We start from the raw sequence: 21927 nt of genomic DNA, 5'->3' as shown, positions 1-21927 counted from the left end.
TTGGCCGGTTTTTTTTTCGATAAAAGTTTTATTGAAAAGACATACAAGGTAAATAGGTACATGTATTTAGTTGTATATTGGTAATGAAATTAAATGTTTTCATGTATTATGTATGTATACCTAAGTGTCCAAATGAGTCAACTTATTTATTTATTTATTATTTATTTATTTATTATTAATGCACAGTACAGTAGGTCTTAAAGCTAAGCAAGTTCCTGCAAAACTGTATATACAGTTTGACTGCAGGTATGAGTCTCTTTATATCTCATGTTTATACCTACTTACATTTTATTTTAGTCTAACTGTTCACTTAAGTGGCACTTGCATGTATGCAGTTGTCACTCAAGTGTTCGCAACAAGTGCAGTTTCAAGGCGCTTTTAAATTTATTTTTATTTTTCTCTTGTCGAATGGTCTCGGGTAGACTATTCAGTAAATACGGAATCTTTTGCTTAGAGTTCTATCTCCAAAATAATCTGCCTACTTACTTATATTGTGATAAATCGTTTGCTTTGAGTAGATGACCTTGCTGCTTAAACTTATTAAATAAGTAAGTACCATCTGTGCAGATAAATAATTTAAATAGATAAATAAAGTTATCTAGTATGCCTCTGAAGTAGCCAAATCCGTCTTTACAAGTGCATTATATTACCATACGTTAAGTAGGGTACACGGTCCTCATATTACATACATTGTTAACGTGTGATCCAAATACCACGTTTCCAAGGACCTAATAGGGAGTTAAGCGGCTATCTGCATTATCAACCTACTCACCTAGATAAGATTGTTTCACGCGCATTGATAACAGTGTCCCTTAGTCATACATAGACAATAGCCACACGCGAAATGATATAATTACTTTATTTTAGCGTTTTAGTAGTAATAAATTAGACAAAATGAATAAAACAGTGTTAATAACAATACTTTTATATGGTTGTGTGGTGAAATCACTCGCTCAGACATCAGGGAAAACGTTGTCGCCCTTTCTGAGAGATTGTTACAGTGAACCTAATTTATTGGATAGAAATAATTTACCGCCAATGACATTATCAGTGTTGCTAGACTTAATAAGGAAGATAGAAGACCATCCGAACGCCGTTGGTGATATGCGGCAAATATCCACTGCTATTGTGCACATGTTAGTGTTTACTACTTAGAACTTGTGTTTGGTAAATATTAGTATTAAATCCGTTATGCCTTGCAAAATTTTGCAATGTAATTATTTTTGGTCGCTTGGCGTAACTTACATTTTGAGTGACAAGAAGAATAAAGTTTTGTGAATAGTGCTCAAAATATAAATCTCTCTCTGGGTGCAATTAAATATATAGTTAGCTCATTTTACGTCAGTCGCTTCCTTGAAAAGTATTACCTATGAGAGTTTACAGATATTTGTAACTAAATAAAAACAAACCTATTTTTAATATTTTCAGGTTTAGACAAGATGGTATAGTATACGATCCAACAGCGATAGTGCAACAGTTTGTAGTTCCCTACAGTGCTACTGGATTTCCGATATATAAAAACATGCTGTTGTTAAATAAATTGTTGCCTGGGAACCAATTCAATCTCCCTACAGATACTCTAACGCCGGAAGAAAAGGTGAAATTACTTAATATTTATTTGGCAAAATGCAAACAATTCGTATTCAATTATTCAGTTAAATCCAGATAGCAATTTAAAGCACTAGAATTCATTTAAAGAATTCATCAAGGCTTGGCCAACTCATGTACTTAACTAATGTTAAAATAATAAACAATATTAATTCGCAGTGTTAACAAAAACGCTTCAGGCAGCATCTCATTCGTCCGTCTGTGGAGCATTATAATCATCAGCTAAAAGAGATACTAGTATTATACTACTATTAAAAAAATGTTATTTACTTAAAAGTTTCTCACACATTTAAAAAAAAATTTCCAGTGTGCTCTCCATTTCATGGTGTCATCCAGCATACTGCTGAACGCCAGAGGCGACGAAGAATGGACGTGTAACAGCATATCGCTGCCGGGCAACCGCAGCGGACGTCTGGCGGCATACCGGGAAGCTGATGACATCGAGATCATTGATGTGAAGTGAGTGACGAATTTTATTAGACCTCCAATCCGGCTCGAAAGACCAATGTTGAGCAACTGTATGGCTGATTCTGTGTCATTTGGCTACGTACCCAGTTCTTTAGGATGTTAAAACGACCGTAAAAAAGCAATTATTACGACAACAATGACTGATTGTTAATACTTTTTAAAATATTTTCAGTGGCATCAAAGATCACTACGGCCGTCAGATTTTGGGGACAACCAATTGCCCAATAGAGACTGGCGTTGTGTCTACCCCGTGGGGTGACGTGGCTATGGGTCCGGTAATAGCTGGCATATCTGCAGGGCTGGAAGAACAGAACGTACTGGTATCTGACCTGGTTACCCTCAAGTCAGGGTTTACAGACAGCTCCATTGTCGTTAACAATAGATATGCAGCTACAGTTGCTGGTAAGTCAAGAAGTCTTCTTTTCATTGGGCCCTTAAGATAACAATTAAACTTTAATTTAATTGAAGTATTTTTAAAGGTGATGTTGCGGAGACTGCAATCAGACAAGGAATGACGCGGAATTCAATAACAGTGGGAAGTACAGGAGGCTGGAACAGTTCGTACGCCAACCGTCATTACTTCCACACAAGAACAACAGACCTGGAGCTTACTGACGCGGAGATCCGAGGTGGTTTGGATGGACTGATCCTTAGTGAACTGGGACTGTCCAATGTGAACACGTTTCCTGAATTGAGGCTGTCTCAGCTAATAGACATGTATTATACTTCGGTAACGTATATATCATTGGCTTTTAGGCTACATTTGCATTCAATATTAAGACCCTACTCAAAGCATTTTCAAAATTTGATATTATTAATTTTTAAATTTGGGTTTTAGAATGGAATTATGCACGAGCCCCGGTTCCGAGCTTGCAACCGTATAGTGCTCATTCCAGACATCGCTCCTTCAACCACACTAATAGAGAAAAGTTTAGGGCCTGCTATCGCCCTATACCACGCGTCTCCACTATCGGGGACCACCAACATCAGGGGCATACAGCAGTTCGTTAACAATACTGTGGCTGCATTCCATTCGTACATACGTAAGCAAGCTCAGAAATTACAGTCATGATTCTCATTGGAGGCAATTATTTTAATAATTGTATTCTTCTTTTCCAGCTCTCAATATGAACAGTGATCCTCTCTGTCCAGTATCTGTCAGCCAAATGATAAGACCAAAAGTGAATTTAATTTTAATAACTTCAGAAACAAACCGCAATCTAATATCTTATATAGTTAACAACGTTGATGTTAGTAAACACGGATCTAGTATTACTCTACTTCACCCAGAAACTGGTGATGTGGTCATTGATAAAACGTTTTCAGCAGCAAAATTCTACACTGATTTCGCTTTAAGGTACAGAGCGCAGATAGGTAAGTAAAATCTACACAGTCAACGTTGTGAATGTATACTTCAATCACTAAATCATACGCATTTTAATCGATATGTTACGCTAATTGTAGGTACCCTCGATGTTGTCAAATCGTTAAATTCGATACGGGAATTGATGGCAAAACAAGCAATGGCAGAAATGTCTCTGCAGTACTCTGGAGGAAATGCTACAGTAGCTCTGTTCCTCTCTGATACCATACCTCTCACTGGTAGCGATTGGAATCAAGCCATAAACCATGTTACTTGGCTGAGGCGTTTTGCACCAGGTAACAATATTTGAGTAATTTTCGATATTATTTATTTATGAAGAGCCCACTGCTGGGAATAGGCCTACCTCTAATTTCTTCACTTACCTCCGTCCCCAAATGTCTCCCTGCAGTCTCTCGGAGTCGTTAAACTCATTCCGCCATTGGGTTAATTGAGAAATTACATCAATACTATTACTATGCATATACTGTGGCGACAGCATAGGAATCATTCTTTGTAAGATAGGTCTAATGCAATGTATGAATAGTATTTAGCATTTACTTTGGTTTGTTCGTTGTAGATTTGCGTTTGGTCTTTGCTTCATCATCATCAGGTAGTGAGACCGTTGCTCCGTTACTTCGTTCAAGAAGTGATTTCATTCCGGTGACGCTGTCTGCAGCCAGAGAATCTCCAGAAATGTTATCTAGTGTACTTGAAAACATTAGAACAAGTACGTTTTTTTAAGTTATTAAGTAGACTTTATATATATTTTTGGACCCCCTCTCACTGAGCGTCTCGCGAGCGTCGGCATCGGGACAACTGTATGGCAAAGCCTGACGCCGCATCGGCGCGACGTTGACGCGGCGACTATTTCCGTAACTACAGTTGGCTGACGCCGACGCTCGTGAGACACTTAATGAGGGGGGCCCGTAACGGTCATAGAGTAAAAAATATATTTCTTAACTAACAAAAAAATATTCAACAGGTCAAAGAAGAATTGTAAACCCTCTATGCAGCACAGATTGGAATGATCGTAACTCTGGAACCATCGGATTTTACGACTACGTGGATGCTAACGGCATTAATTTGTATAGACTGCTCCCGAATTACTTCTATGTCAATAACCCTTTGAGTTTGTTGAGAATTCAAACTGAAGATTCAAGTAGCCTATCGGTATGTTACTCAAGAACGAACTCTTTTCCAAGGTACGTCTGTAGGAAATAATATATTTAGATATAGGTACTATTCGCATTTGCATCCAATATTTTATTTTTATTTCATTTTATTTTATTTGTTAGGAAAACTTACAGCTAAAGTTACAATAAGGCTTATAACATAAAAACAATGAGCCAATAACAAGTTTCCACAGATAGAAACTGGGCAAACCGCAAAGTACATGCGTGCAAAGTTACAGAAAATTTTGAAATATATTTGAAGATCTAGTACTTACTACATATGTATCAGTAATATCAGTATTTAAAGTACCTACAGCAGTAATGAGTTTGAGCAATGATTGAAAACAAACAATAAGAGAATAAGAGAAAAAGGAATAAAAACATTTATGTGTTATTTGAGAATTAACAGTGGGAGAAGTCATGGGTCAGTAGTGTGCGTACTGATGCAAAACTGTCACAGAACAGATCGATGAGGTCTCGATTCTTACCAATTTGATTGAAAGACTTAGTGGCTCTTATAATAAAGGAGTTCTTCCTAAAGTTAGTGTTAGCGTAGGGGATATGAAACGTTCGTTTAGCGCGAGACGAAAGGCGTGAGGGGACTGAGAACTTCAAGCTTGACAGGAGATCCGGACAGCCAACATAGTTTTGAGCAATTTTCATAACGTAGATTACGTCAGAGATATTGCGCCGGACGTAAAGAGGTAGCAAGTGAAGTTTGGCACAATGTTCAGTGTAACTTAGTTTTGGAAGTTTAAATTTAAAACCTAGAAAGCGAATAAACTTTTTTGAATTCTTTCAATTTTAGAAATATAAATATCATAACACGGGTTCCAAACCTGAGACGCGTATTCAAGATGACTCCTTACAAATGCGCAGTAGATAATCTTGATTGATTTTAGTCTTTTAAGGTTTTTACACGATCTTATAATGAAACCAAGCACTTTGAAAGCTTTGTTTACAATCGAGTCTACGTGCCGATCGAAGAGCAACTTATTATCAATTATGACACCCAAGTCCCTTATTTCATTGCATTTAGAAATAAGTTCACCCTTTAACAAATAGTTGGAGTTAAAGACATTGCGCTTACGAGTAAAGGAAATATCAAAACATTTGGACACATTTAAATCTAATTTATTGTTAACGCAGTATTGATCTAGTCTATGGAGATCTTCCTGGAAGAAGAATATAATATCATTTAACTAAAATGTACCTACTACTTCCGTAATTGTTTTCTGAACATATATTTCTGCTTTTGTATTTCTACCATAGATATTTCTACTTACACTTAATAAGGACATTCGAATGAAAGGCACATCTGTAACTATAGTAGGTAACTAGGTTACAAAAATGCCCAAAATGATACCTACAGGTTCTCTGTCACCAGTCACCACCCTAATGGTATATCAGCACAATACCCCGGATTTGCGTCTGGTGGGTTATGTTACGCATATTTTGAAGATAGGCACATTAGGCACAAAATCTAGCGTATCATTACAGATTGTACAAATACTTATTAAGTAAATAACGACTGCATTTTTCAGGCGCAACCAGACCACGGGTTCCGTGCCTGGTGATGTAATATGCCAGTCGGCAACTAGTGCCAGCGCAGTGGAAATAAGTCTGGCAGAAGCATGCCACCAGGCATCCTCGGTGGAAAGTTGCCCACCCTTCTATTTAACAGTTGCGTCAGCCACCGTGCCACTGACGCCGCAGTGTAAAGGTAAGTTAAGTTCTTTCCGAAGTACATTTTGAAGTGAAAATTGTTATGCGACTTCCAACTGACGGCGTTAAACGTTTAACGCTCAGTGTTGCCAACTCGAATTTTGAAATAGGCTACTTGCCTCTTAGTCAAATCAGCTTCTTTTTAAGAACTGTCAAAACGAATTTGAACGACTTGCTAATATGGAATTAATATGAAATCGAATTGAGTGACGTCACGGTCAATTCAGTTACTTTATATATTTCTACCTGACTTATTAAATAGGAATTCGATTTAAAAATAACTTCTGTCTATGTTTTTCTAATAATTATCTGATGCTTTATTTCGCGCATAGTATACAATATTTTATTTTAAGAACAGTCAAGTTAAAATTTCCTATATTCCTTCCTGTTTTCATTTCCACATTACGAAGTTTCACTTCCTCCGCGCGGAGGGACTCCACACACAATTTTATTGTACCACATTAACTCCTGTTTAGGGCCTGAGATATATTATATGTTAATCACGTCAATATATCCCCATTGCAAGCGCATAGTCTGAAGCATGGCAGCTGCTAATAGTGGCGATATATTACGTTGTGCCAGTTATCTAAAAGGTGCGCGGTGGAGTTAAAAATTTAAACCTTTGTTATAGAATAATCTGTTCACAGCACAGACCAACTACCTATATATCATCCATACTAATATTATAAATGGGAAAGTGTGTGTGCCTGTTTCTTTGTCCCGCTTTCACAGCAAAAGGGAGCATCGAATTGACGTGATTTAAGTGGAGATAGCTGAAGCACGTTGAAGGGATGGAGAGTGACATAGGCTACTTTCTGTCTCTTTCTAAGGCGAGCGAAGCGGCGGGCAAAAGCAGTTATAAATTACCTCCACTTCATATTTTCCCCTGTGTCCTCTAATTTATTTGCTATAATATATTGCTGCTTGCTGTAATCTTTTTAATTTTGTACAAAGTACCTATATTTTCATTTGTTTTAGATTCTGGATGTCGGTACCCAAATGACATAAAGTATCTGGTTGCTGCCCATGAACTTGGCTGCTACAGTAATGCTTTCGCAAACAAAAATAATTTAACTGTATTTATATTAATCTATGTGCTAATACATACCCTATTATAAAAATACTGAATTTTTGACTATTTAATACGCTACTGAAGATTTCTACTTACCTACTTACCTATGCCCTCCTACAACGGTGCTTAGGATAGGTAGTTTTATGCGATGCAATGCGAAATAGTATTTGGAAGTAACAATTTTATCGCACTAGTAGTACGAGAAGTGATACTTTATGCTTCTGTACTTGTACTATTATATATTCTGTGCTTTATGTGCCTATGTCGGAACTTCAAAGTTATAAACTGAACTGGAAAACGTCGCACAATATTAATAATACTACACGTGTTACAAATTTCCTCTTCGCACTTTTTTACAATACGCGTGCAAATTCGTACTCGTAACTCGTAATACCTATTGCAACAACTCTAGAGAGTCTCGACATACTTAAGACCGTTTTTAACTAAAATCTGCTGTAGAATTTATAATTATTTTATATATTTATATTTATATAAATTAAAATTTCCACATGAAATACGTATTTTTTTGAAAATTACTGAATTAAATCATCATTCGATAGGCAAAATAAAATATCGATTTATTTTTGACCCCTTAATTTCCTACCCCGTTTGGGAATACAGGCGTGAGTTTATGTAAGTATGATGTATGTTTTGTATGTAAAATATAATAAAAACATACCTATATTAAAATTGGATTTAATTTATTTTTAACGATATATCAGATCTATCCAGATCTATCATCACTTTTAACTTAGGTATAAGTGCGTTTTAACGTTATTCGATCCGATAGCGGATGTAGGAAGGATTTCAAAGGAAAAAATCAAATATGGCGGCTTACATATTATGGGATATCGGTCCTACATCCGATATCGGATCGGAAATGTGAAAACGCACTAACATTTTCTTACACACATAGTATACTCGTAATTCATTACATTTGTAATTATTAAATTACGTATTTGTAAATATGATAATCACAATTTTGATGATAATTTGATTGATATTATTTATTCAGGCAAATAATAAATATATCATAAGTTTACATCACTGCCCAAACGATGAATTACAATAAATATAGTTAATAGAAAACTACATTATTATAGAGGTATACAATATCATGTACTTAAATATGTAAAAGGTTCACCGGAAAAAATTCGACTGCGCGAGAAATTCAATTTCTATTTCTAGTAGAAATATTTTCTATGTTTTACACTATCTAGGCGCACGGCAGTGCGCAGGCCAAGTTACAGCAACAAGCCGCGCGCATGCCGTGCACTATTTTACACGAACCGTTTCGACCCACTTTACTTAGGCCACTTAGGCCACTTCCAATTGTTCTAGCGTAACTCGGTCCCCTTTTTAACAGGGTATGGTTTTGGTGGGATTACACTAATAGTATTAGTTTAAAACGTGAAAATATTTCTATTAGTTGACGTGGCCCCCAGTCGAAATTGCTCACCTTAATCGTTAAATCGTTATCGCATTTCAACTGTTATTTGTTTTACAAGGGGCAAAGTTGTTGTTTAACCGCACGTGTACCAATTTACTGATACCCGAGACCCGAAAGCGAGCGATTCCAACATTGAAATCGATCGTAGCGAGGGAGTCAAGGCAAGAAGGTTAAACTTTTGCCACCGAGTGAAACACCAAAAATTTCAGTACACCAACACAAGAGTACTAACAGTAAAATCAAATTTATTATTTTATGAATAAACAATAATAGTGTATAACTTGTATAAGTCAATTCTACAAACCACCTTAGGACTTCCGCATCAACGACGCACACATCAAGGTAAATTTGTATGAAATAAAATGCAATACTCAGCCGTTTTTAAAGAATCAAGAGAGCTATATGTTACATTGGTGTTGTGAAAATGATTAAATCATTCGAACATGACATTCGCTAACAATCTAGCATCGCTGAACATTTGAGACAACTAATTGCGATCAATCATACATTGATAGGTTCAATCAATCGATAGTATCGATACCAATCAATAAACTACCTACAGTGTGCACACATTCTTTAGTGCACACTGTATCTCTGTGTGTGTACCTACGAGTACCTAACGAATGTCGTAACACCTACTTTTATATAACACATTAAATAATGTCTTGAGATTCGATGCCATTATTGCAATTTGTCATTATAATAGGTGCGGAAAAGAAAGCTGCGCTTCACAGACTTTTTTAAGCTTTGATTTTTTTGTGTTCTTAAATTATAATAGGAACTCCACTTTCCTATTCCATAATTATTCTAACATAACTGGACTAGGAAAATATTTCACAAAATATATTTATTCAATCCTTACGTAGCTACGAATAAAATTAAGTACCTATTTATTTTATTTAAACATCTAATAGAGAATTTTCGCCTTAAATAAGGAAAATACCTACCTAAAAAATATTGCTTCAAGTAAGTAGCATGTCTCACTGTCTCAGTATTTTAGCATACTATTTAAAGTTGCCGATTTTGTCATCCAATATAACTTTATATTACTTACTTTAAAAAATCACCTACTTCATTCTTCTTAAAAAGTTACTAACAACCGCTTGGCAAAGGTTTAATGTTAGCTATCGAACTAAGTCTACGTGTTCTGCCCTTGGGCCTGCCTGTGAGCTTATTCTCAATCTGCTCAAGACTTTTCCCCCGGGTCTCAGGTACACACACTACCACAAAGAATAAGCCCACGAAACAAATACAACCAAAAAGCCAGAATGCACCATTGGGACCAATAGCATCCAATAGGTTATGGAATGATTTAGTGACACCAAATGTACATAACCAATTGAATGCTGTGCAGATTGATGCAGCTGGACCTCTAATTTTTGCTGGCAAAATCTCACCCATCATTAGCCAAGGTATCGGACCGAATCCCATTGAAAAACCTAACAAGTATACCATTAGGGAAGTTAAGGGCAACCATCCTAAAGTCGCGACATCTAGGCCCATACTATCTCGAACATGAAAGAAAGTGCCAAGAATTACTAAAGTAAGTATCATTGATACTGATGATATGTATAAAAGTATTTTTCTCCCACAACGGTCAATTAAGCCAGTCGCTATAAATACGGACACAAAGTTAACAATTCCAACTATAATTGTTGACAAGTTTTCATCAACTGAACTACCGGACATTTTGAATATTTTCACAGTGTAAAATATAACGGCGTTAATACCGGACAATTGTTGGAACGCCATCAACCCCAAGGAAATACAAATGGACTTCATAGATTTCTTGCTGAATAGCTCTCGGATAGTGGACTCGGAATCTTGCGTCTCGGCTTCCGTTAGTTGTATGTCTCGGATTTCGTTGTCGATTACAGCATTTTTTCCTCTAAGCCACTGTAAAGCCTTTTTAGCGTCTTCCAATCGATTATTATTCACATACCAGCGTGGAGTCTCCGGGATCAATAGCATGAGAATAAAGAATGGGACAGGCAGGGCAGCTCCTAAATACGCTAGTTGCGACCAATCTAAATACTTTCCAGCGGTGTAGCATAAAAGTATTCCGATATTTCCTATCGCGGTAGGGAACAGTCCTAATACGCCGCGGACCTCAGGCTGGATAGTTTCGCCCAAATACACGGGGAAAGCTAATGATCCGATGCCAACGCATACACCGCAGATGGCACGTCCCGTCAGAACTAGCTGGACGCTGGTAGCAGTGGCGATGAAGATCCAGGCCACGAAGAAGGGCGGGGCGGTGAAGAGTATGGTCCTGCGGCGGCCGATGTAGTCGACGAGAGGCCCGCCGAACACCCCGCCCGCCAGGGCCGCTAGTGGCATCAACCCTCCGACCCAGCTCGCCTATTAACAAGAAAAAGATTTGTTGATCAATATTGTAAATATTGTAGTATATAGAAGTAGTAGTACAATTAAACAATGTTAGAACACAGAAAATTGAATGCTAACTTTTTGGAAAAAATGTTCGAAACATAAGAGCTATTAGAGTCAGACTAAGCTAAGTAAGCAACGAATAAGGGTTAAGTATCTATTATAATAGTCATATTGTCATCACTTCGTAGAACTTTCAGGTTCAAAAGAACGTCTGGCCGGTGGGGCTATAAAAATCGCTGCCTAGCTAGTTAAGACTGTGTGTGGTGGATACATATGGCAGTAGTTAAATTTGTTTCGTAAAGCATAATATACCTCTTCTTCGGATACATTTATCGATGTGTCATTTTGCATGGTGACGAGAGCTGGTGAAGTGTAAGCTGATGAAAACCCAACAACCATTGACCCCAGGGACACTGCTATGGCTGCTAGTACCTGTAAGATAATATTTATCTTTTACCAATAAAAATTGCAATCATTAAGATAATTAATACTAGTCATCCAATCATACCAACCGAAATTGAAATCTATTATTCAAAAAATTCGCTAACGTAAACAACAAAGAAATCTAATATGCAACAAGTTCCATGTGCGTCAAGCAAGACTACAAAAAAACATAGGTACTTCTTTTAATTCTCTGGAGATTTAAAATATTTTTCTCTATCATCATAAAATTAATCTGATGATTGGAGATAATTGTTCAATCGTTCCCTCCCTAGCCGTTTTCGGCCACAGCGACTGCATTCTAGACTAGAGTTAAGACGTTAAGAGCGTCACTGGTGCGATCTCAAGGTACATTAGCCACAATAGCTTACGCTTCGTGTATCGTAGCTCTAATCTCTCTATCGCTTTCTATAGTGGCGTGTTACTTCTGATGCGATTGTCACTTCGGCTAGGCCGCGCCGTCAGCTGACTGACGTGGTCAAGTATTGCAGCAAATGTGCGACCACACCACCCCCTTTCTTCCCGTGGGTGTCGTAGAAGGCGACTATGGGATATGGGTTAAATTGTGGCGTAGGCGAGAGGCTGGCAACCTGTCACTGCAATGTCACAGTTTCGTTTTCTTTTAACCCCTTATTTGCCAAGAGTGGCCCTGAAGCTTTAGTAGTTTCGTATGCTCTGCCTACCCCTTTATGGGATACAGGCGTGATTGTATGTATGTATGTATGTGTGTGCGACCACACTCACCACAGCCTGCAGGTCGATCATTAACTTAAATGTATAGATTTAATTACAAATGCGTGAGCTACAAAAGTACATGCTGGTGAATTTATCAATGAATTCATTCATAATTCATGAGCGATTGAATGCGAAGAATCTTAAGCGTTTCAATTATTTATATCGTAAAGTAATATGATGCGTTGCAAATAAATCTTTCCTACACTTAGGGCCAGTTGCATCAACCATATTTGATTTGACAGACACATCATCGTCACGCAGCAGACGACTATGGAACTTCTCATACAATAAAATTTAACGACCGCTTTAACGGTGACACTGGTGACAGACGGTTTGATGCAACCGGCCCTTATTCGCCTAAAAGTGTCAAAGTTCAGCATGAAGAGTATTAGGTAACTCCAGTAAAGTGGTGCACTGACCAAACATAACATGAACGCGACATTAAGAGCTGTCTACCTACTGCTTTATGGCTCATTTGTAACATTTTACAAAATAATCATCTTCTTTACTTTATTTGGGTTTCTGACATCATGATAGAACCTGATGGAGTCCACTTGGGTACTAGTCCCAAAATTAGCAAAGGCACTAGTTTTACTAACGCGGCTGCCGTCTAACCTTAATTAAGTACATTTTAATCTTATTATAGAGGTAATAGTGGGTATTCTCCTCTTCTTAAGTTCTTACATTATAAGGACCCATCAATATTGTATAAAAGTACAAAAGTAAACAACATTAAAATAAAATACTTATACAGTCAACCAATTTGAATCGTAGGCCACTCTAGAACTTTTTCACAGTCAACGACAAAAGTGGTTTCTATGGACAAAAATGCACGGTGTCAATAAGACAGAGTTCTATAGTGGCCCATGATTCAAATTGGTTAACCGTACATAAGTTTAGAGATGAGCAACCCTACTGTGTGTAATTACGGGCCGAGCAACTGGGAGAGATGTGGCCTACGAGGATCTGTCTGCTCTCGTGCTCTGTTATTAATTTAGGGTCTAATAAACTCTGATTGTACCCACTTGCCAGTAATTACTATGTCGTGTTCTTAAGTATGTTTTATTCGTAATTGAAACAAAACTTGCATAGGTATTATTATAATAAATACCCACCTATGCAGATATTTTCTGATCTAGACCTTTGTAATTCTGCAGGGCTAAGAAGGCTGTCTGTTATTTGACACTATGTCTGTCACGTTTTAACAAGTATGTAAGTATGAAAGTGACGCAAGATAAGACGTGACAAAATCAAGACCATGATACGGCTGAACGTAATTTAATACAGTAGGATCAGCCTGGCCAGGGTGGTATCGATCGCTTGCTCTTCGATATCGAAACGCTTTGTATCTCAATCATTCTTCTATATTAAAGGGACAGTGACAGTTGTGTTTTGTTTGCTACGGACAAGCGTATGTGATTGCGACCCTGGCTAAGCCCACAGGGCGCGTAGACAAGAGTCTAATAGTTCACGCTCCGTAGCGTAGCAGTGTGCGTAGCCGAATGCACAAACGCTCACGAAAAATACGATAATATCTCTTTCGTAGCTATCTATCACTATCGCTGTTGCTTATTGGCGCGACAGAGCCAGACTACATTTCTGCGGCGTTTCGATGGCGTTTCGGGTACGGGGCCTCTATTAGTTATCCCTATCTAACGCTATTAATTTAATTTTACTCATACGAAAACAATTATAGGCATTTGTTATCATAATAGTTCATTTCAAAACTAGAAAGGGGAAATTGAAGAAAATAACTAATTTTGTTCGCTGTAATATAATTGGTTTTGTAGGTACTTAACAATCAATTGCCAAGGGCAATTCGAACCACCGTGTTGAATGCTACATTCGCCATACTTTGTTACATGTATCTAATATGACGCATTAATATTCACACATACCTATAGGTTTATAATAGACCTAATAAATATTTTGATAGAAAATCTGAAAAAACGTTTAACTAATTAACTCCTAGCTTTGGCAAGAGATCGCAGCATGTCAAAGTTACCTGAAGCATAAAAAACCCTTTTGAGGAATATTTGCGATAGTGGAATTTGTATCATAATATTATGATATGACTTAATAACCTAACCACAAAATTAAAATTTTGAAAAAACTCCTGACCGCTACATAGTAGACCGATCTTTCATATAAAACATGGCTAAGAACACTCCCGACTAACTCAGCTTTCAGACAAAAAAAAATCTAAATCGGTTCATCCGTTCGGGAGCTACGATGCCAAAGACAGACACACACACAGACAGACAGACAAACAGACAGACAGACAGACGCGTCAAACTTATAACACCCCGTCGTTTTTGCGTCGGGGGTTGAAAAGAGCATCTAGGAATTGTATTCTCTACTTACGTCTGCGTTGTCCACAATTTGGATACAAGCCACAATTTAATTGTCACAGACTTCGGCTGATACCTACACAAGCACACAATTTCCAGAGCTCTTAGGTTTCAGGTAAACGTCACCACTTGTTTTTCAGTATCACTAGGACCCAAAGAATATAGGTAGGTAATAAAAGACCATTTTATCCGCACTCCACACTTACCTGTGAAAACGTATATTTTGGTTCATCATAATCACTCCGCACTGCTATGCTGTAATGGGTGTCCGCTCTCATTAATATCTTCATTTTCGTTTAATTATTATCTCACACTGTTGGAAACACTTCACTGGTCAAAGTCTTTACACGCACAATTAATATGTATACGTCGCAAGCGTAGGCGACCGAAGAAATGACATCTTAGTACACACGACGCGATTATATAGGCACAAATTGATTGACAAAACTGATTGGAGCTCGAGGTTGTAGTTATGATACAAAACAATGTTTCGCGTTTCAGTCTGGACACCGGGAAAAAAACAAATGAGTTGTTATTTAGAAAGATGATTGCCAGAAATCTTAGACACCTAAACTAAATTATAGTAAATCACATAAGTACTAGGAAACTGTAAAGAGGTGTCGATGGCTCGGCGGTCAGCAGAAGAAAAGCAGGAAAATCTGTGTAAAAATAGCTAGAAAAGGTCTGTTAAGGACACCTCAAGAATTAATTACGGGACGTTGACGAGAGGTGAAACACGAGCAATACCAAATAAATGTATTCTCTAAAGCAAAGAAATAAGTAACTTCCTTGGAAGCGCCAAGATGCATTGCATCTGAGCAACAACATATTTCCCAGGAAATTTCAGTTTATACATATTTAATTATAGATACGTTAGTACATATTATAAAGAAGTTACTTATATTTAGACAACAGGCTCTTTTTATGTTTTCGAAGAATATTTGTTATTTAAACTGAACGTTTGTCACTGGCAATCGATGTTTCGAATACCAACTTCCGGCCATTTCAGGTTTACACAATGAAAACTGAGGAAATGCTTATCAGACATGTCGTTGCCCTACTTACGGGCTCTTATAATTGAAAAATTTAATTTTAGCACTTCGGGTTCATGTTATTAAAGTTTCATCCCTCACTAAAACCCAACAAAATATTTACAATGGCGTGTACAGCTAACATAATTTGACTCCAAGACTATTGATGACTACAATATTTATGGCGCCTGGATAAGTATCTAAGATCTAAGGTTTTGGAGATGTACTTAATCTAAGAAATCTCGGGCTTCCCAGCGCTTTTTCAAACCGCGCTGAAACTTTGTGAAAAAATAGGTCACCTAGTAGAGGTTTGTTTCCTTACCATTCACATGATGTTTCATCATAAAACAAGATTTGATCTGGATCGTCGATTCGCGCTCACGTGTTGTTTGCAAATGTTTGTCCCATACGGTAAAACATACCACACGTGCTTGTGCGCAACCGTTGGGGGCACGTGTTCAGGCCCAGCCCCCGATCCTTCCCTGACGTCATGGCTTCATCGGCGACTCAGACAATAGTAGGCTGATCATACCCAACTGCGTCAATAAGGCACGCTGCCTCTAAGATGATATTATTATGATAGCAAAGGCGGCGCGGCACGGCGCAAGTAGCCTCTACCATGAGCGTTAGGCCGTTTTCACACTATCCGATCCGATATCGGATGTCGGAAGGATTTCAATAGAAAAAATCCAAGATGGCGCCTGTAATGTATGGGATATCGGTCCGACATCCGATATCGGATCGGATAATGTGAAAACGCACTTAGAATTTGTAACGTTTTAGTATTCGCTACGTGCACGACTGGTGCTGCCCTCATTTTGTCGGCTTTCATAAATTAATAATTCCTGATTTGTATGGTGAAAAATTAGTTCCAACGGCCGCTGCTTTAGCATTAACGTTGGACATGCCCATAAGAAGACGTGTATTTGTGACAATCAACACCAGGAGTTGTAAATGCCCATAGGATATGGTGACTGCTTACCAATACCATTAGGTTATACACCTAATGGTATTGGTAAGCAGTCACCATAGGTAGGTACAGCGGGGCAAATCTCGATTGGGGGGCAAATGTAACTAATCCATTTTTCAATTATTACACTATGATGTTAAAATCTAAGTACATGTACTTATTATCCACGGAACACGCCTACCGTATATAACCGGTGGAACATTGTAAAACATGGAAAAAATGGACCAGTTACATTTGCCCCCCAGTCGAGATTTGCCCCGCTGTACCTTAAGGCTTAAAATACTTGTTCACCATTGACGGTAGTAAGTAGTATTAAGTATAAAAGTAGTCGTAGGTAAGTAGATAGGTTAGTGTGAATTCGATACCTTCTTACTCTTCTTAGCTTTACAGCTCCGAGCGTTTTCACATTATCCGAAACGTGTCAAAGGCAAATGTCAAAAATGGCGCCTTTGGCGTATATAATATCGGTCCTACATCCGATATCGGATCGGATAATGTTAAAACGCACTAACAGAGCTGCGAGATTAAGCCCTACATTGTTATGATAACAGTATATCAATTAAGAATAGGAGGGTTTGGCATGAAACAACTTCTGTTGAAACAACAATCGAGTTAGGTATTTTTATCAGGAACACATCGATAAGTACGTATTATATGCAGAGTGGATTATATAAATAGTATAAATACCATATCAAATCTAATTTCCAATAACAAAATATTTCAATTCAAAAACAAAAGTTCATTAGTTCAGGGAATTTATGTATGCAGATTAGGTAATTTATTTTTCCCCTCACTAGCTCGGAAACCAACAACGCATTTTATCCACTAGGGTAAAGTAATTTGACCTTGACAAATTAACTGCTAAAATTGGTTAAAGTAGGTGAATCGAAAACAGATATGGAAGCGGTGATAAACGCATCTTTTGCATTGTTTTCCTCGCTATCACTCGGGTGCAAATGTATTTTACAAAAAACTCGAGGATTCTATTCTCGAACCACTCGCTTCGCTCGTGGTTCAACTATAGAATCCTTTCACTTGCTCGTTTTTCAATTCCACACTCGGCGTTAAAATACAACTTTGCCCCCTTGTTATAACAAATAACTATTTCACCTCACCAACGCAACGGGTAAAGGCTAATTGCATTTTATCCACAAGAGTGCATAGAAATTTTTTAACTCGATGTCTTAAGCTACTTAGCTGATAGAATTTACCTATAAATTATGATTTTGAATCGTAAAATATTGAATAAATCGATGGATTTGATTTAGTTTGATGTTTTATAGTCAGTATTTTGTTCGTGTTGGTGTGGTGAAAAATTTTGTGTTTCACTCGGCAGCAAAGATTATTTAACCTTCGTGCGTTTCAATGCAAGGTTTCAAGGTTTCAACCTTCGCAACGCTCAAGATTCCACTTTTTGAACCACTCGCTACGTTCGCGGTTCAATATTGGAATCTTTCGCTTGCCCCCTTGTAAAACAAATAACTATTTACATACAAACGATCTCGTCATTATCCTCTCAGGATTTTAGTCCTAATTAGACGAATGATTTTTTATACGAGTTCAATAAGACGGTAGTGAAACCTAGGATTCAACGAATCTATATCGGTAAGTAATAATCCATCCTTTTCAATATTTCGATCTAATCAGCACAGGTAAAACTCAGGTATTAACAGTAAATCTTAGGCCTGGAAAAAAGGAACACAAGGCGTAGGTACTTGTACTATTATATATTCTGTGGCGTAGGGTAAGGCAACACTAGCACCACATTACGATTTTCTCGATCCAACAATTTTTTCTCAAACATGGTATGAAATATTGATGTTATGTGCCTTATAATTGGCAGCGAAGTATGACGTTGCAGGTGCGACTAGGACGATTGATAGATAATGGAATTTCATACAAACCTTGCAGGCCAAGGCCGGCAAAGTCCTCTTTTTTAATTTCCAAACACAGATAATTGTGACATAACATCCAGGTATTTAGCCAATTAAAAAAAAAACTATAAGGGGCTTTATAGACGTGCCGACTGCAACTCGTACGGGCCCTAGACAATATTTGATTTTGGGTGCGTTTTCATACAAAAAAATTTTTTTTCGTTTTTTTTGAATTTTTTTTTAACTTCTTGTTTTTTTATAAGCGTATACGGGGTATCAAAGGGGAACGAAAATTCGATTATTTTTGCGCTACGACGCACCGTTTAGGAGATACAGCCATCCAAAGTTACTATTTTCAGTAGACCCCCTTTGTCCCGGCCTCTGTAGTAATGTATTATTTCGTATTTCACATCAGCCGTTAACAAAACTCTTAGGTAATTTTAGCGGTGTATAAAATTTTTCCTTTATTGTTTTCCCCAGAAACTTACATTAGATTACATTTAATACACATTAGAGGGTAAAGAGAATACAGTATTTTTTTTTCATACTAAAAATGTGTTTTTGCGACCGATGTAGAAATATCACTGAAAAAAATATCTAATTTTGAAGATACGTGGCGCTAGTGTCGCCTTACCCTACGCGTTAGTGCGTTTGCTCATTATCCGATCCGATATCGGATGTCGGACCGATATCCCATACATTACAGACCCCATCTTGGATTTTTTCCATTGAAATCCCCCCGACATCCGATATCGGATTCATTGGGTTAACATACATAACATATAACACTCATTAACAGCACGGAAGTATAACTAAAGCACATAACAGCGACACTAGCGCCAATACCGATGTTTTCTTTCATTCATAGGATACTAGCGCCATCTCGTTCGTTATAAAGACACTATACCTCTTTATTTATTTATGCCATCTGTTGGCACAAGTTGGTATTGCAAAGGTATGTGTTTATAAAGTTTGCTACTGAATTTAATTTAGTGTAAATTGTTTTATGATAACGAGATTAGTGAAAGCTGAAAAAAATACGAAATATTTTCAAATTCTAGATTAACAGTACATAAAACAAGTCGTTGTACACAAAGTCATAATAAAGTATAGGTCAGTTATTCCGTATTCGGTAAATCATGTCGCTTTAACATTGCCTAGCTTCGCAAACTAGCTTTATGTCAACTGTCGCAAACAGCTGGACAACAACAATATTAAAAAGGGATTAAAGGTTTCAGTTTTGTAAATCTTACTTTGTTGCGAATTACAAGCATGTCGAATAATAATATCTCTGGAGAAGATTGTGACGGTCTAGACCGAGGCGACAACGATGGCCAGAAGTCGGACAAAATGTTCACGTTGAAGAAATGGAATGCAGTGGCTATGTGGAGTTGGGACGTCGAGTGTGATACCTGCGCGATTTGCCGCGTCCAAGTTATGGGTAAGTACAATATCTTGTAACTAAATTATTACATTACGTTTTTAGGAAGTATCAACGAAATGTTAGTTTCCGCTTTACAACGTTATTAAATTCCAAAACGACTAAAATTGCATGATATATGTCATCATCATCGTAGGATCATGGTAGGTAAGTAATTACCTAGTGTAGACTTAGCAACATAGGTAATAGGTAATTATTTACCTATTTACCTACACTTTGATTTGGAAATTAATTGGACATTCTTGATAAATGATAAACAACCAAACAATCACTGATTTATTGTAGAACAGCCTGAACAGCAAAGGTAAACAATGTACAGTTATTTTACAAAGCCTCAAACAGCTATTCATATAAGTATGCTGTTTGTATTGAGTCACCCTGCGCAACTGTTTAATTTAACATATTAGTTTGACATAATGAATAGATCTTTTACCACTTTTGCAACCAAGAACCTGCCTGGTGGGCACTTATGAACCCTGCTTAGATTCTGGAGAACCCACTGGGCGAGTTCTCGCCATAAAAGTGAGCGGTGTAAATTATGTTGGGAATGTGTTAAAATACAACTATAACTTTTAAAATAACTAGGTGTATACGGTAGATTTGGTCTATGGTCTTTTTTTTGGCAGTGGAAAGCTTGTATTTTTTCATACATTCTGTATTGACATGTGGTCATGCATTCAACACTATAGCCTACAACCACATATAGAAATGTAGCTATTCACCTTTACCTTTTTTTTTAACAAATCATGTATATTTATTACCTTTTATTTATTTCTTTATAAATTGATGGTCTCATTTTAATATTACTTGCTGCTTTGACAAGTATAGCAACTCACCTGAGATAATTTCACATATGTCTTCATTATCAAAAAAACTTTCACATTGCTTGTTTATTCATTAAATGCCAATAATTTCATTATAACCAACAAAGTACATCTAAGTATAACATTACATCTAAGTACAAAATTTACAAAACTTTTCTACTCATGATAAAATGCATCTAAAATGCAATTTTATTTTTGATTGTTTCATAACATACTTGCTCGTAAAATTTCGTGCATTCAATTTAGTTACTGGCTCCAAGGTGAATGTCAATATAAGTAGGTACAGTCACCGGCATAAATAAGTGATGATTTCTGTACCTTGTCGCTTTTAATTGTTTGACAATTTTGTATGGCATTTCAAACAAGACGTTAATGTGACAAGGTATAGAAATCATCATATATTATATTATGTTGATAAACATGATTAATTTTTGCAGGATATATTTATGTTTATGGCTTCATTAAAGCATATTTTTTTCCTATTTTGTGGATACAAAAGCAAATCCAATTATCTACAAAATGGAGTAAATTATTTTGTTAGTCTCCTATATTATACATATAGGATTTGTGGAACATAAGTAGGTTAGAAGTAGTATTATCAAAGTTTATTATTGTGGCTCCTCCAAGATGTCACTGTGGGCAGTGTGGGCTGGTACCTATAGGCTGCAGCCTGACTTCAATCTATTTTTAAACTGCATGCTAACTGTACAGTTTCCATACACATGGCAGTTAGGTTAGAGTCAAATGGCAATTTTTGATAACCACATGATTTTTAACCATCGCCTCATATCTCTCAAGAAGGACGGTTATCAAGTCGTCTGTATGTTTTTTTTTTTTTAATGTTTGTTCCTCGATATCTCCGTCGTTACTGGACCGATTTTGAAATTTTTTTTTGATTGAATGTATATGCATACAGATTGGTCCCATTTTTCTCAGAACCCAGTTCTGATGATGGGATCCTGGAGAAATCGAGGGAACTCCTCGAATCTGAAAGGCATACATATGGTGATT

At 37.1% G+C, this 21927-nt stretch overlaps 3 protein-coding genes across 6 annotated transcripts in view; 2 read left to right on the top strand and 1 right to left on the bottom strand.

The window, feature by feature from the left end:
- Positions 1-350: 350 nt before the first annotated feature.
- Positions 351-7459, top strand: LOC125225076. 3 transcript variants are annotated; one of them, XM_048128600.1, is made up of 12 exons: positions 351-548; positions 1429-1597; positions 1916-2067; positions 2249-2478; positions 2556-2806; positions 2915-3119; positions 3196-3450; positions 3541-3735; positions 4017-4166; positions 4422-4641; positions 6156-6334; positions 7315-7459. In XM_048128600.1, the coding sequence occupies exons 2-12, from the start codon at positions 1523-1525 to the stop codon at positions 7452-7454; spliced, it is 2052 nt and encodes a 683-aa protein (XP_047984557.1). In that variant the 5' UTR covers positions 351-548; positions 1429-1522; the 3' UTR covers positions 7455-7459. The 3 variants fall into 3 exon arrangements, with proteins under 3 accessions (XP_047984557.1, XP_047984555.1, XP_047984556.1); XM_048128598.1 differs by lacking the exon at positions 351-548 and adding an exon at positions 607-1136; XM_048128599.1 differs by lacking the exon at positions 351-548 and adding an exon at positions 608-1167.
- Positions 7460-8884: 1425 nt separating this feature from the next.
- Positions 8885-21059, bottom strand: LOC125225078 (facilitated trehalose transporter Tret1). 2 transcript variants are annotated; one of them, XM_048128603.1, is made up of 3 exons: positions 20929-21059; positions 11562-11681; positions 8885-11219 (listed from the first exon to the last, which is right to left on the bottom strand). In XM_048128603.1, exons 1-3 carry the CDS (start codon positions 20953-20955, stop codon positions 9951-9953), a joined length of 1416 nt encoding a protein of 471 aa, XP_047984560.1. In that variant the 5' UTR covers positions 20956-21059; the 3' UTR covers positions 8885-9950. The 2 variants fall into 2 exon arrangements, with proteins under 2 accessions (XP_047984560.1, XP_047984559.1); XM_048128602.1 differs by lacking the exon at positions 20929-21059 and adding an exon at positions 14983-15167.
- LOC125225079 (RING-box protein 2) overlaps positions 19826-21927 on the top strand; it is a 53571-nt gene continuing 51469 nt past the window's right edge. The window contains exon 1 of the mRNA XM_048128604.1: positions 19826-20092. Within this exon, the coding sequence (XP_047984561.1) occupies positions 19924-20092 (169 nt within the window). The 5' untranslated portion in view covers positions 19826-19923. The remainder of the gene's footprint in view (positions 20093-21927) is intronic.

This window comes from Leguminivora glycinivorella, chromosome 4 (genome assembly GCF_023078275.1).
Source record: "Leguminivora glycinivorella isolate SPB_JAAS2020 chromosome 4, LegGlyc_1.1, whole genome shotgun sequence".
NCBI lineage: Eukaryota > Metazoa > Arthropoda > Insecta > Lepidoptera > Tortricidae > Leguminivora > Leguminivora glycinivorella.
Note: the sequence above shows the minus strand (reverse complement) of the source record. Positions and strands in the feature narration are given on the sequence as shown.